This window comes from Anser anser (assembly GCF_964211835.1).
Source record: "Anser anser genome assembly, chromosome: 10".
Classification (NCBI taxonomy): Eukaryota; Metazoa; Chordata; class Aves; order Anseriformes; family Anatidae; genus Anser; species Anser anser.
The window spans coordinates 8,967,407-8,983,389 of record NC_139730.1 but is presented as its reverse complement, the minus strand read 5'-3'; the positions used below and the strand labels follow the sequence as shown (position 1 = coordinate 8,983,389).

The following is a 15,983-nucleotide window of genomic DNA, read 5'->3' as shown; positions in this document are numbered from 1 at the left end:
ACACACTCAGGCAGGCACTGGGCTGGCTGCAGCTAGAACAACTTGCAAAATCATCATGTTAGGCGTATCCTTCCCTGGTTTCACCAGCAACTGAAACACAACTGAGATAAAGCTGGAGTTTCCAGTGTATGGAACACGGACAGAAAAAAAAATACATAGCCATACTACAGGGAAAAGACTTTCCCCCAGAGATTTAGTAAGACACTCCTTAAATTTGGGATGCATTCATTTTTTAATTCCCTTTTCCTCCTCTCCAATACACTAGGATTCCATACTGTGGTAGATTTTCTTAGCTTCCAGCCAAATACTCTAGCTGAGTGCTAAGAAATGGATCTTCCCCTCAAAAATCAAGATTGTCTCTGCTGCACTTTAGACTAAGTTTTATTATTGCCAGAATATAATACCGAGAATTACAGAGAGCCTGATGACAGTTTAAGGCTCGATCCTGCTGCCCATGCTCAATGCCTAGTCCCACTTACTCCCTACTTTTCCAAATGGCTGGCTATCAGCTCCTCATCTCATAAGATCTTGATGGGTTAATACCCATAGGTAACCCCTACCACATGTACAACAGGCTCATCACTGCAGAAACTCGTTGCCTAGGGTGCAATGCCAGACTGCAGCATACTAAATCTCTAAATAACACCTTTCCTTTTTCAACTACCAAAAAATCTTGACTTCTTTCCAAATGCAGTAAGATAAAAAAATAAGAAATTGAACGTGTAGTTCATGAAAATGTCAATACTTGCAAAAATGCAAATGTATCTGTCCCCTCTTTGTTAATAAATAAGTTCCCTAATTTCACATTTCACTGTGCAAAATGAAAAAAAAAATCCTCTAAAAATCTGAAAAAAACCCTCAGGTTTAAAGTCAGTGATTCTAACTTCCTGCCAGAACCACTCCATCTGCTTTGTAGTAAGGCAAAGTGAAAGGTAAGGAATCAGCTGCAACCTTTAGCTGAACACAGCAGAACACACAAAAATAATATTCCAACAAACCCTTCATACCCTGGCAGATAAGATCTTCTGTTCAGATAGAATATATTGCACAGTACCAAAGCAGCTGAAGCAACCTTGAAGAAGACAAATGACATCATTTCAGAAGTTCCAGAAAGAGTATCTTATCTTCATTTAAATTTCCCATTAAAAAGAGACTAAAAAAGAGCTGCACTGTGCTCTTTTGTTTTGAGAAAAGAGCATAAGTCTTGTTTTCCTCTTTCATACTGTTCATGTCAATCGTGAAAAGATCTGATGTACGAGGTACTTAGTAAAACATTTTCATCAAAAGATGTGTGGGTAACATAAGTAATGTGACAAAAATATTTTTATTACTGATTTTTAATTAGAAACATTTTCATACAAAAAAAAAACAACAATTCACAACACAAGGTGGTTCTGCACAGGTTAAAAAATGAGATGGGAGAGGATTTGAACACAACAAAATAATTATGTAAAACTCCCAAGCAGTGTCAAAAGATGGCTTGCCACGATTATTCGGTATAGGAAGGTGCAGGTAGGAATGATGGGGCAGAGCTGCTGAGAGGAGGATGAGGATCTGCACTACAGCCCTTTGTTCGGTGCGAGATGGGGGCACCCGGGGAGAGAGATTGCTGGCTGCGGTCTCTTCCTCCCCAAATCTCCCTGTTCTGCGCCTGAGAAACAAAACCATGTGCTGAACCGAAACAAAACCAATGCATCTGTAAAAGCAAACAAAAAAAACAGCCCTTCCTCTCCAAGTACAGATAACCAAGGAGGGCAAAAAAGCCCCTTTACCCTCTAAAACTACTTTAAACCTAAAGACTTCACTTTACATTCGGTAGTTACTGATCACAGTGATGTTTTCTCTTATGCACTACTAGGCTGTCACTTTTTTCTATGAAGTGCTTGGTATAATTTATAGAAAGGAAAAATATTTTTCTGAGCTGTCAATGAAGCTGAATGCCTGCACCGCAGAACACCTCCTGGATAGCCAATGAGTTTAAACTGATCTACATTCAAGTCCATACAGCAATTATTCTGCCAGCTTGCCTCAGCAATTATGAGAAAAGAAACAATTTTCAGAGATAACTGGAGCTAGAAAAGGCGACTGTGTTCATGAGCTATATTCCTTTATGTCTGACACAAAGCATTCATTTCTAAAATGCCCAAGGATTTAGGTGTACAAAGATATATCGCCAGGACAGTAATGAAAGGACCAAGTGTTAGCTGCAACTTTGTTCAAAGAGAAGCTTCAAGGAATTAGACACAGCAGGCATTCTTTCCCTCCAGGCCTGAATATGTACACACTGAACAAAAAAAACGCACCCTTGGCTCAGACTTGAAGAAGGGTTATTAGTTTAGAGCTATGGTGCACAGATAAAGTACCACAGTATGGATATAACAGCAAATCTGTACTATCTTATTCACTGAATTTGCATATCAAATACATTTCAAATCATTTGGTTTTACGTTCTTCCTATCCTCCCCCACTCCACTTCCTTGGAAATAGGTTGACGATATTTAAAATGCAACATTTAAAGCAGAGCTTTCAATTAATATCAAGTCAGGATTTAATATAATCAGAAGATTTCACAGTCAGCAGCATCAACCCTTGGTAACAGTAATTTGCAAACTTGTATTCATAGTTGACATGGTTTATGATCAAAAAAAAGAGATCAACTATCCTGCAACTCAAAAGCACAGAAGGTTATACAAGCCATGTAGCAATAAAAATATGTTAATGCTTTGTTTTCTCTTCTGAGGGCAACTTTGAAAAGGCTTTTTCACTGAACAGTTTCAAATTAAAAATGGGATGCCTGTTAAAAACGGATTTCAGGGATTTCTCAGAGCAGTTCTATACAGTTAGCTCAGCATACGGAAGCACACTCCAAGAGGAACAACCTCCAAACTGTCCTGCCCAAAGGAACCTCCCTCAGAGCAAACACCCCAAGTGCTCAGCTCACACCAGCTCAGTTCTGCATCCAAGGCAAGGTCCACGTTCTCCTCCCAACTCGTTCCAGGAATGAGACTCCAGCACCGGTACTTGGGCAGACACCCAGAACAGGCAGCATGTCTCGGCCAGCGATCCCTAGGGCAGCACTCACGGGGAATTAGGTCTTCTCACCAGGTGCCTATCAGTGAAGATTTTATTCACACTATCGATCCCGTTAAGTCCTACCATTGTAATATTTAGGGCTAAGTATAATACTAACCAATCTCTTCTGCAGGCACACTTGTACCAGAGATATCTCTGGGAAAGAATCACCATTACTCGTGATCAACCATTTGTTAAGGGAAAAAAAAAAAAAAAAGAAAGGTATTTTTGGTATTTCTGATAGTATTAGAGAGTGGTTTTCTGCTCTTCTGCATCTCTTGATATGTATTTCTTCTAATACAGAAGATTACTATCAGCTGCCACAGAACAACGTGATGTGGAAAAGCTATGGCTACACCATGCCAACCTTTATATTTGGATAAAACAAATCCTCTTCTTTAGCAGAACCTTCATCTAGGTTAGGAACTCGATTCAGGCCCTTTCTCCCAGAAGTGGGGAGACTATGCAACATTTCCCATGAAGTTTAGGATATCATACACCACAAACTCTGAACAGAGAAACTACTTGTGCTATTTCTGTACCTGGGACTATAAAAAAAAAAAAAACACATTATTAACAGAAGGCATTTATTTGAGAGATTCCAGGTCCAATTTTCAGATGAAGCTGGATAAGTCAGCATGTACAAGTAAGAACACATCTTATTACCTTTATTCAAATGATAAACGCTTTTGAGATTAAACAGACGTAGGCAACACACAATCATTACACAAAAAACAGCCATGGGACCCAAACTCTGTTTCTGGATGCTTTGCCAAATCCCAAAGTCCTTTGAAGTGTGCAAAACAACAAACACCACCCCTATCAGCAAGTTTGATCTTGCAGTAAGAGCAGATACATTGAAAAGCAAAGCAAAACACCAGCAACTAATACCATAACACGGTTTACCTATATAAACGTTATATAATAAAGATACAAATATGTATTTCCAGTTTTTCAATAAAAATAGTTTCCATTCAGCACTGAAAAAAAGGAAATGGCTTACCCAGAGCGGCGCTTTCCTCCTCTGGAAGGCATGGATCCTGCCATTCTCACCTGTCCACTTGCCATTGGTGCCACCGGCAAGGCCACCGAGCCAGGAATGTCAGATGCCATTTCTGTAATACAGAAGTAGGGAAAGAGGGAGGGGAAAAAGATCTTTTAATCCATTACCTCCAAGGAGAAACCAGTGATGACAAAATTACGGAAAGGCCCTTTCAAACATAAACAGGGAAAAGCTTTCCTTTTTATTTCTAAGAAAAAGTAAAGCTCTCCCATCAAAGCCTAGCAAGCTGTCAGCTCCTTTAAAACAAGTGCAGGTTTGTAAATAACCATTATGTGTGCCTTGGGAGATGGCTGAGAGAACACAGCATACTGTAGGTGCCTCTGCACTAACGGTTACCTATGGGATCGTCACGGTTCTGCTTCTCAGAGGGGCTGGCAGAGGAAGGCCAGCAACCTTTAACAGTAGTTACATTGCCCCATAGAGATATGCGGGGCTGAATTCCCAAGAGAAATGAAGCTGTACGAACTGAGGAAAATAAAACTTCAAGGACTTCCCAGTTCGCCAAAGAGGTCAAGAGTTTAGAGCACGAATTAATTATTGGGCAACACTGTTTTTTTATTATTTACATTTTGGTAGCACTCAGTAGACCAGACTGAACTTAGCAGAGCTCCAAGTCTTCCTGCATTTCTGCGTGGCACCTTGCAGAGCTGACCTGAGCCTGAAACGCAGGCTGGCACTCATCCCTCTGCCAGTGCTCCAGGCTTAGTGAGATCTCCAAATCTCAAATCCTTGACCTGAGGAACAAAAACAGTGCAACTGCCTTCAGACCACTACCGGCAAGTACTTCTACAAGCTATCAGTAACAGTCTGTTACACTCTAAAAAAGAAAAATGGAATATAACGTATTTATATCATTTTTTCCTACTTCACAGGTTAAGCACGTTTTGTCTCTGTGCGATTCCTGTAAAGTATGCGAGTAATTAAAACTTTTTAAATGCAGATAAACTTTACTTACTCTGGAGGTAAAAATCTACAGTCATAACATTTAATTATCATGAAAGAAAATGCATCCTCCTTCCAACTTTTCTTTTTTCAAACTTGGCTGAGTATCTGGAGCTACAAATAAATATATTTACTAATGGGAAGCAAATCTGTTCAAAAATCCTGCTATTCTTTCCCAACAGATCAATACAAAAGAACTTCAATTATGGAAGCAGGAATCCATGTTTCTTTCATTATGTCTGTACAGCACTTCATCTCTGCCACACTTTATATAAATCCATTATGCAGCATTATGCATTTCAAATAGTAACATTTTATCTGTTCACTGATTCCATGAATTTCTTCTGGTGCATTTACTTTCATTAACTCCTTTTCAAGCAAAAAGCAACAGAGCAAAATACTCATCCGATATTTTTCAAAAAAGTGTGCAAGGACAACCAACAAGACCTCTGCCTACATTACCATACTATGAAAAGCCCTGCTGTGTCTAAAGCTTCTGGTATGTGGAATCACTACATGAATGTATATTGGTGTACTTCCACACAAATAAAAGCAAGAGCATCTAAACAACTGGTAAAACACTATTTCCAGAAAAAGTACTTTTAGCACTCTCATGCCGGTAATTCACTTGGAACATTCAAACTCACATTTCATGGGTATAACCGAAGGTTATTTTGAAATGCTCTGCTGACTCATTTGTTAAAACAGATGGTGAAAACCATAAATCTACCTGCAAAGTGTCCCCATCACTCAGAAACACATTTCAGTGTAAATCATTTGGGAGATCAGTTTTTGCTTTTTTTAATCAGTAATCATAAAACAATTTCAAATCAATTGAGTGGTATTTTGAAGAGACTGAACGTAATGCTGTATTTGTAATAAGAAATTCTTGTAGTCTCATTTTCCTCAAGGGTAAAAGAAAATTGAAGAAAACCATGCCAAGGGTTGGATTCATCTCCTTCTCAAAGTCTAGAAGTAAAAGAGATTTTTTAAGTTAACTTTATAGATAGAAATAGAAATGAAACACCATCCTTGCATTACTACGCATTCTGTGCTTAGGGATGTATCTGAGTTAGGCTGAGTAGCCCTCTTTTTGTAGGGCCCTTGCTCTTGTCACTGACTACTCAGGCAGACTCATATAGTTCTAATCAGACGTCCAATTTAGGTGGTTGTGGCTAGGGAAAATGAGTTGGGTTTCTGCTCCTATGTTCAGCCTTTAACATGTGGAGGCATGAGAAGAAAGGGCAGTTAGGGAATTTCAAATAGGATGGTAAAACAGGAACTGCATGTTTTTAAAAAGGAAAAAAAGAAAAACACAGGCAGTGGCTAGAGGAATGACCAAACCACAGACTCAATCATACCAGTGTCCAAAAACACCTGAAAGAAAACATTTTGAAGCAAATAATCAGATTATACCCTGACAGACAAATGAAGAGTTACTGTGTAGGTATCTTCAATCTCCAGAATGATGCATCAATAAAAACAAAATGAAGAAATCAACTTCTTACACAAAATAGCCTTTAAACACGTCTTCACAGTCCTGGGAGAACAAAATTAAGTTGATTGAGCTGACTGCCCTAGAAGGATGTATTCAAAAATTTCCATTTCCAAGATACACGCACAGGAAAATAAAATCAGGGGCTCCACACACATTAAAGCTCAGCTAAGAGTGCCTATAGTTTCAGGCCCTTAAAATCAGAAGGATTTCCCTTAAGGGACAGCCAGGTGTGACAGCCCTGCACGCACAACCACACATAAGACACCCAATTTACCTTTCCACTCCCGAGCCCGCCATGCCAAGGCGCCACCAGCCACTGCGTCACCTATTACAGCTTTCACAAAACCCCAGGGGGTAGCTGCACCCTGCTAATAAAAGCAGTCAGCTTTCCAAGCTTTCTTTCCTGCCATCAAATATTTTTTCTGAGTTCTGAAGAGGGTGAAACCAGAGGGTGGGCTGGGTCTCCCCAAGCCACGTAAGGAACACAACGAGGAAAGCAATTCAGTACTCAGTACTTTGGATCACCCAGTGACCCCACTGCAGCTGCCAGCACCCAGCTGAGCATCACCCAGGCTGGACAGCTGCTCTAGAAATGGGAGCACTGGATTGTGGTTGTAAAAACTCTGCTCACAAACCGAGCTGCTCCCAGCCTTCCCCTCCAAGTTGCAAGAACGTCTGGGGAGATGATGGAAGAGGTTTGAGTTGCTTCCCAAATTAGTTCCATCTCTGTTCATCAGCAAGCATCTAAAAGCAACAGATCTTTGATGTTATTCACATTTGTAAAAGAGGGTTTTATAGACAGGATGGGATAACTACAAAACGGGCTGGTAAGAAACGGATGAAAGAGTTATCTCAGAAAGCAAAGGCCAGTGTGGAAGAGTCAGAATAAGAACCCGACAGAACAGCCAGATTCTTCTCTGACTAAGCACTGGAGATCAGAGAAGCTAACTGTATGTCCATGCTCCAGAAGGAAAGACAGGGGACAAGCAACCACCCACAGATCACAATCTCTGACAGAAATATTGTCGTAGATGGGTACTCCAGGGAGCTTATTTCCTTAAAAAAAAATAAAAATAAAAAATGTGTGTATTGGTCCAAGACCTAATAACAATCATCATCATAAGAGGAAGATGCTATTGTCTGAAGTTTAATGAAAACACATTTTGGGCAGCCCCCTAAAGTAAATGAAGCTATTCTGCTGTAGCATAAACTAGTACCAAAGCCCATCAATGCAGAAGCAGGTGTCAAGTTAGTTACCCCAAAAATAAAATAATGTAAAATAAAAGATGTGGTCAACAATCAAAGATGACATTTCAAGGCCCACATCCACACAGATGTTAATACTGATGCTCACAGGAGGGTTTCAGCAGCAACGAACAATAGGTAACGAACTGTTCTCTTTCTGAGATTGGACTTCTCGAGAAGACTTTCCTTCTGCCAACAGAAATAAGACAAACATTGCTCACTGTACCCAAAATTAAAACATAAGTGTAAAGGTATAATGTTCAGAAAGCAAAACAATGTCAAGCTGAACGTTCAAGAAAATCATCTATAACCTTCGTGGCAGTGCTCTGAAAAATAACTTGTTTAAAAGAACTTCCTTAGTGCCAAATGGAAATCGCTCTTCTATTGAAAATTGCACACAGGATTTAATTTCAAGGTTAGAAAGTGACCTAGAGATCAGCCAAAGAACACGGAAATGCTATTAACATAAAACTCAGCACAACACTCACATTTGTAGTGGATATTCTTCCAGTTACGGACCAGATGACCTAAGAGGCCTTGTCTTATCACTGCCATGCCTGGGCGCAGGCCTGACCCTGCCATAATCCTCACGGTCACCGCAGGGACCCCCGAGGAGCTGTGCTAATCCTGGGACAACAGCACTGCGCATCGTAAAAGCAGCAGAATTGATCCCTACGCTTCTGTCCAGAGTTAAATTTACTGCTGAACACATCAAGCTCTGCTCGAACTTTTCTCCAGTGCTGTATATACCAGATATATTTATATACAGATATATACACCAGATATATTTAAGGATTTTAAAATAATTTAAATAATCTGCAAATGTACATAAGATATACAGATAAAATACAGGGATTTCCTCCCAGTAAGTTCCAAGTTAATCTCAAACTGTTGCAGAGATCTGTACAAAAATAGCTAGAGGGATTACAAAGCTGAAGACAGAAAGCAAGCTAAATGTTGCATGAAAATGTTGCTTGAAAGCACATGTGAACCGCAGTCACAAGAATCGCTGGATGGGACAACACACCTGGATGAATCTGGGCTTTCCTCTTGAGTTCGGGAATTATTAAACCACAGCTCTTAAACCCAAGCACCAGATCTCAAGCCCAAAATCCACAGAGTGAAATCCAGCTCTAGCTCCTCCTGGCTTGCTCACGGGCTCAGACACCCGTCCGAGGAGCAAGGCTCTGCAAGTCCACCTTACCGAAGGAGCTGTTAGCCACGTTATTTCCAGCATGCCAAGCCGCGCTCTTCTCAACTACACATGCCAGGATTAAACCCACAGCCTACAGGAGGTGACAGAAATGCTCTCACCGACTTCAATGGGCTCTGAATCTCTGACGTCAAGTTTAATGACCAGCTCCAGGTCTGCTATGACATGTCAGGTATCACGGAGCATGCTCTCAGCAAGGCTCTCTTATCCTTCAGCACTTACTGTAATTGATGGGATTAAAGTCAGATACCAGCATCTGATTAGACTAACAGGATTCTCCTTATATAAGGAGAAATGTAACAGATTTCTGACCGCTAATCCATAGAATGACCGAGATGTCAATCACCTCCAAGTAAACATGGATCTCAGGCTAAATACAGAAATACGAACGTTCCCTCTCCCTCAAACAGCAACATCCACAGACATTTTAAGTGTTCCGAGAGAGCAGATTTCACAAAGTTCTTTGGAAACTGCATCTTTCCATACCCTGAAGTCATTCAGGGGTTAGATGCATCTCAGCAAACAGGTTCTGATTGCAGTCATTTGCAAAGGAGGGTTTCTGCCTAGCACGGAGACATGTAGGAATAAACTAAATTGCATCTCTTTACTTTAGAATATGCCACTGAACGTATGAAGCCATCATGTAGCCAAAAATATTTCACAGAAACACCTATGCTAAAACAAAGCTGCATATTCAGTCATTGCTTTTGCATGTTATCTGTGGAGATTATAAAACAAGAGATGACTTTCAGAGAATATTGGAATTAAAACATTTCATTGTTCCCGTTAACTCTGTTCAATACTGTTTTTTTGCAGCTCACTGCCAGATACTTTAAATAGACTCCACATCAGAAAGATCTACTGTACAGAGAGGATATGCAGAAAAGCAAAAATATCCTTTTCTATGCTCTCTAACACAATTATCATAGCAAATAAATCAGGAAATATAATAAATCCCACCTTTAAAGAAGACTCTTTCAAAGATGCTATTTCTTTCCTGTGAACAAAACCTTCTTGGAGAGAAATTTTATCCGCATATAAGAAGTGTCAGAAACCTCTGGGAAGAAATGTAGCAGCATTGGTATTCTGCTCAGAAAATGTCATCACAGATCTGTTTACCTTAACTGTGGACCATGATTCAGCCAGTGACAACCGTCTTGCATACTGATCAATTTATTTGCAGCAAAATTACTAACATTTTCTACTTTAACCATTTAGGTTCTGGAAACAGCTACTAAGAAAGGGAGGGCTTTTATGAATAATATATAAATTCTACTTAATTTTAAAATTTCTCCACCACCAAAATCAAAATGCCCTGTACTTTGGGGAGGGGGGGGTGTCTCTCACAATCTCAAAGAAAAATTAGGGCACATTTTGAGTAGTTACTGGAGAAATGCTCCCTTTTAAAAAATTAATATCAGGGATTTATCACCCTTCAGCATCACAGATGAACGCTAAGCATACATGAAAGGGGGGGGGGGGGGAACAATGTGATTAAGCTCATCGTTTTGGGACACGGCAGAGACAGTCACAGACCTTTTAAGAGATGCCCTAACTGGTGGTCTGGAGGCCAAATCCAGCTATCTTGTGCCCACTGCCTTTGCTGTGACTCCGGAGGAGACACCAACAGCTGTTAGGACAATGAAACCAATCCAGGAGATATTTATCGTATCCGAAGAGCTGAAATCCTGCGTGGTGCCTCCACATCTCACTGCTGTGTCCCAAGGGCAGTTACAGAAGTCCTGGCATCTCAGTACTAACCATGCCTTCTGCATGCCTTGTAGTCCATCACGGGGATGTGCAAAAGGAGGTAGGGTCCAAAAACCTTACTTTTGGGCTCTACTTTTCATTTTAACTGATACAGTTTTGGTCTACTTTATGGGAATTCTTCCTTTAAGTGCCCAACTAGTTGGGGAAGGACTGGATGGATACCTGCTTCTTCACTCCTCCCATCTTCCTGACAAACTGCATGACACCAATTCACCTTCTCACATATTCCTATGTATTTTTCCCTAGCTGCTTTTCAATTTCTCATTCATAATTCTTTGCTATCTCTTCTTGGCCTATTCAGTATCTGGCTCAGATGAACTATTCCTTGTACTCCATGGAACAAGCTAACAAATCCAACTTTGCTGACAAGTCATGGTACACTTCAACCCCCTCCCTCCCCACCACATAATGAGAGGTTGATGGAATTCAAAATATGGAGGAAACACTTAAAGAGAGGCGTCAGTGGCTCCTGTTCTAAAAGCTTGTCTCTAGTCTCAGAAAATAATAAACCCCTCAGTATTAGAAGAAGGCTTGTACCTTCACTGCGGAACGAGCTTTGAAGACTGTCACCCGAACCTGAGCACCTGGCTTGCCTCTGAACGTCCGTAAAGCTTTGTCACTGCATACGCAGTGGATTTAACTCCAGCAGGACACCGCTTAGGACTTCACCACATGTTACGATGGACTGACTCACTGGAAGGAGTGCTTCTCGCATCCAAGGTCTGTTAAGCGCACCAAAAATCAGGTCAGAAGCATATCCAAAGACCCGGACCAGCCTTGGAGTGAAAACCCAACCTCAGCCTCAACCACACGGCAACAGACTCTCGGGTATAAATAGTCGCAAGTGGGAAAGTGTAGGTGCAAACCGAGCAGGGAAGTAGGGTAGTCACTGTAAAAGGACAGTTTGCAGAGAGGATGAAAATCCGGCTTCGAAAGGCTGTTTCAGGGTGGAGGGAACATTAATTAAAACAAAGGAGGCAGAAGCTTAGCCTACGCGAAGGGTCATGGTAAGACTGCAGCCAGGATGGTTTATACCGTTTGAATCTGACCCTGTCTGGTCTTAGGCCATTGCATACACGATCATGCACTGATAACACGTATTCCTCATTTTTTCTGCCTTAATTTGTTCTGGCTTTATTGATATTATTTCAGTTGATATTAGTGACACGTGGCAAAAGTACTAATTAAACGATTCTGCATTACAAAAAAATTAGGCTTCCCACACAATGCATCATTTCCATTTAAAATGAATGGTGATCCTCCCTCCTCCTCTGACATTTTGTATTTGCCAAAAATAACTGCATAATTATAAGTTGTGTGCAAGAAACAGAAGGTAACATTCAAAGTTATTTTCCATATTTTTTACTTACTGTGTCAGAACTAGCAAATACAATCTATGGCTATTCTTTTATGCAAAATGGGCCAAGGCTAACCCATTTATGAACTCACAAAAATTGAAGCATACGCCCAGCCTGGGCAAACAAACAAGATGAAAAATAATAACGTGCAATGACTTTCCTTCAAGTTTCTCAGAGACAGATCACGCTCAGTCCATTAACTCATCATTTAACAAGTCTGTTTCATTTAGCTTGTTTGGGTTGGCATTCAATTAGAAATTCATGCACAGGAATATTTTTTTTTCCTTTTTAAAACAGAACACTTGCTGTATTTCAACCAGTAAACACCAGGAGGGAAAGCGGAAGCTGCAAGACAAGCCAGAGCTACGCTGAAGCCAGGCACGGTAACACGGACCTAGGCAAAACACCTGCACGTGGAGCTGCACCAGAATATCCTCACTCGTTATTAGTTAAAAGGGCTTGGTAAGGCTCTGACATTTTGTGGCTCAGCAGGAAAGCAAAGAGCCAACTGGGTTGCTCTCAATTTGTTCCAGTACAAGCTAAAATAACAAAACCAAACAAACAAAACCACCACCAACAAACAACACGCGTCACTGCACCATTAGCTCTACCGGGATTCCGATTATGTCTAAATTCTGTTGCATCTGCCTCCGCACTAAGACTTGAATTCTTTCTGCACAGAAAGCAAAACGCTCTCATGCAACCACCCCTTATTTCCTGCACTGCTCCACGTGCCGGATGTCCCCGTGACTGTGCCTCAAACCGAACAGCTGAATCGAGGTTCCTTGCACTGCCAGTCCCCTCTTGGGAACCGCCCCGAGCCTGTCCACTCATCAAGTGCAAAGGGAAACCATTTGAGTCAAACTGTCCTACAAATTGTCCCTTTTAATTTTTTTTTTTCTTTTAAATCTCCCTGCACCATTTTTACTTCTTTCCGTGCCATCCTGACCAGCCATGACCATCTCTGGATGCTCCAAGCTCCCTGCAACAGGAAGCTGCGGATGCTAGAAGGCTGTACGAGCCTGCCCAAAACAGTGGAAAGGAAACATGCTGAGAGGTGTTCAGTACAAATGTCATGCCTGGCTCAGGAAGGCTCTGAGTCACGCATGGCTGAGGGGTGGGAACGTACCCAGGGGAGCACCACACATGCTTGCTCTGATTTTATACTCCTTCAAGCATCTGCTGTGGCCAATGCTGGAAAAAGGCATGCTGAGCTGGATGAACCTTTTGTCTGGGACAGAACAGCCAGGTTGTACATGATGAGCAGGGCACACCATGTTTCTCAAGCTTGCTTCTTCTCCAGAGGTAAGAAATTAGCCAACTCCCAATTTATTTCATAAATAATCAAATTAAGTTATTTGCCATAGCACGTCCTTACTCTTGATGACCGATTACTTGTTTTATATAGACATTGCTATTTGTCCTTCCTCAAGCTCTTCATCTTGTTTCATTTTCCTGTTCTGCAAGATAATTGTCCAAAGATATTTACAAGCTAACATGCTTTAATAAATTCCTATGCAACTGTTTTATGAGAAATAAATAATAGCAATATGTGTAGATAAACTACTGAGCAGTTACTATGCCATCATTTGTGACTTCACTATTAAATAAGTAATCTGAAGATGAGTGAATAAAAACAACAGTTCACTTCTGTCAAGAAGTCTGGCTTCTTGCTGTCTGTCTAGCCATTTTTTTTCCAGCAACAGAACCTGGTTTAGATTTTGGCCAAAGTTCAGTGGTTGCACATGAACAAAATCAATTTGAGTTCAAATGTCAATTTGCAAAAATTGTTTTGAAATTACCATTAAGGTAATTATAATGGTACAAGCAAGAAAAGCCTCACTATGGTTCCCTGGAGTTCACATCAACAATACAACAGTGCTCTCCTTTCACAGAGGTAGCCTCCTCTGAGCTCCTATCGACCTCATAAAAACATACCGAATAGCTGTAAATATGCAATGAAATAAAGGTAATGGGTAATAAATCTGCCTACAAGATTGACCTTAACGAAATGCAGACTGGGGTAGCCTAGCCTTCCTAGGAATCCAAAGCCTTCTCTTGACTATTTCACTTTTCATCCTGACCCAGAAATGCACATGAAAGTCAGATTACGTGACTTGAGAATCAACATCACTTGATTCTTGTCCATATTTTCTGTAAAGCTATCTATGGTAAATCAGCTCTCAGATTTCATGAGCATGCAAGGCAGTATTTATGCATATAGTTTTTGATTTGACTTGGAAGAACTTTAACAAGACTTTTCTTAAACATTGAGCAGAGACTTTCTTGTGAATGAATTCATGTGTGGTCCCCTCTTAGCTGTTTCACATAAATATTCTTTTAATCCATTTTCATTGAGGTGGACAGGCACAGTAAGCATGGTCTAAGCTCACAGGTACAAGTATTTACATTATTTATCCTAAACTTAAAACTGCAACTCTGAGAGCCAGACCAAGAAGCGGTGTCTCGTGCCTTAACTGCCCACTACAACAGAGCACAGGTCAAACACCCAGAGAAACCACCACTGGTGGTCAGTTCACTGAGCCAAGTCATCAAGGGATGCTAAGGAAGACGATGAAAGATCTGAACGAAGTACCTTTGAGGAAGCAATGTCTGTCCAACAATGTAAGACTGAACTGACCACCGCTGCTGTGGCAGTGGACCACGAGCTGTCCTGCAAGCCACTAAGATGGGGTCAGAGACCTGAGCCTTCTGGATGCGCCCACACACAGGGAATCCAGTCCCACTGCGTGTAGAAAGCTCAGGAACAACACAGTCCAACTACAAAGATACAAAATTTAGACCACTCCAATTTAAATTATTAGTTGTAAATCACTTACTCATATCCTTCAAATGCCTTTATTATTTATTAATTTATTATTATTTATTACAAAGATTTTTTTAAGTTTGCCTCAGAAGAGTATGTTAATTCTAAATTCTATTCAGAACAACTACTCCTGTTACCAAATACTTAATTATCAGTGTATTTACAGTGTCCTTAGGCACTGTTGGGTAATCACAATTCTGTTGTTTCCATTAAACAATATTTTATTGATAGCACTAATGACTTCAGTTCTGCTCGATCAACAAGCAAATGATGCCTATTTGATATTACGATAATTAATTGGCCTTTCAGGTGTTTCCACATCCCTATTTATTACTACAAGTAAGAATATTTGTGTGAAATACCCTAAAAAGAATATCAGTATGCATCACAAAATATGTTCTAAAAATAGTATGACTTCCTGTTTCTCCTTTTTCCTCAAAATTTCTTAAGCAAGGTTCTCTGCGAAAAAATTGGTGAGGAAAAAAACCACACTTAGCTCCATTTTAAAAACCCAGCCTGAGCCTTGAGTATTAAATACCATGTTCATTTTATCCCTCACTGAAATTCCTGCAAGTAAAAAGGTTTTCTGACTGACATCTCTTTTAATTTTTCTTTCTAGAGGTGGGAAAAAACACCTATCTTCACTTTCCCATAGCAGAGACGAGGATCAAAAATTTCATACCACTTGAACAAGATGCATAAGTGAATAGACTGGTCGTGATCCATTATTTCAAGCCATTCTTTTTCTAAACTCCAGGCACAATTTATGAAGCTCTGTAGTCCAGCCTTTAGATCACGGAAAAGGTCTGTGGACAGGGAAATTCCAGATTCAAATCTGACTGGACCTCAAAAAGATGCCTGAAAAGTATCCACCAGTCTACCTCCAGCCTACAGACTGCACCGTTCAGGGCCCTGGATGTGTTCAGTTTAACCTCCGGCAGAGGACAGCCTTAGGAACATCTTCTGAAACTCCCACCGCTCTGACATACCAACCT

At 40.6% G+C, this 15,983-nt stretch overlaps 1 protein-coding gene across 7 annotated transcripts in view; it reads right to left on the bottom strand.

Moving 5' to 3' along the window:
- The window catches only part of ARNT2 (aryl hydrocarbon receptor nuclear translocator 2), a 107,435-nt gene that overhangs the window by 78,305 nt on the left and 13,147 nt on the right, over positions 1 to 15,983 (bottom strand). For 3 of the 7 annotated variants that reach the window (XM_083851288.1, XM_083851291.1, XM_083851287.1), the window contains exon 2: positions 4,076 to 4,187. In XM_083851288.1, coding sequence (XP_083707414.1) covers positions 4,076 to 4,187 — 112 coding nt within the window. Of the gene's footprint in view, positions 1 to 4,075; positions 4,188 to 4,701; positions 4,870 to 9,993; positions 10,143 to 15,983 lie in introns of those variants that run through there. The other 4 variants (XM_083851290.1, XM_083851293.1, XM_083851292.1 and 1 more) reach the window with 3 other exon arrangements.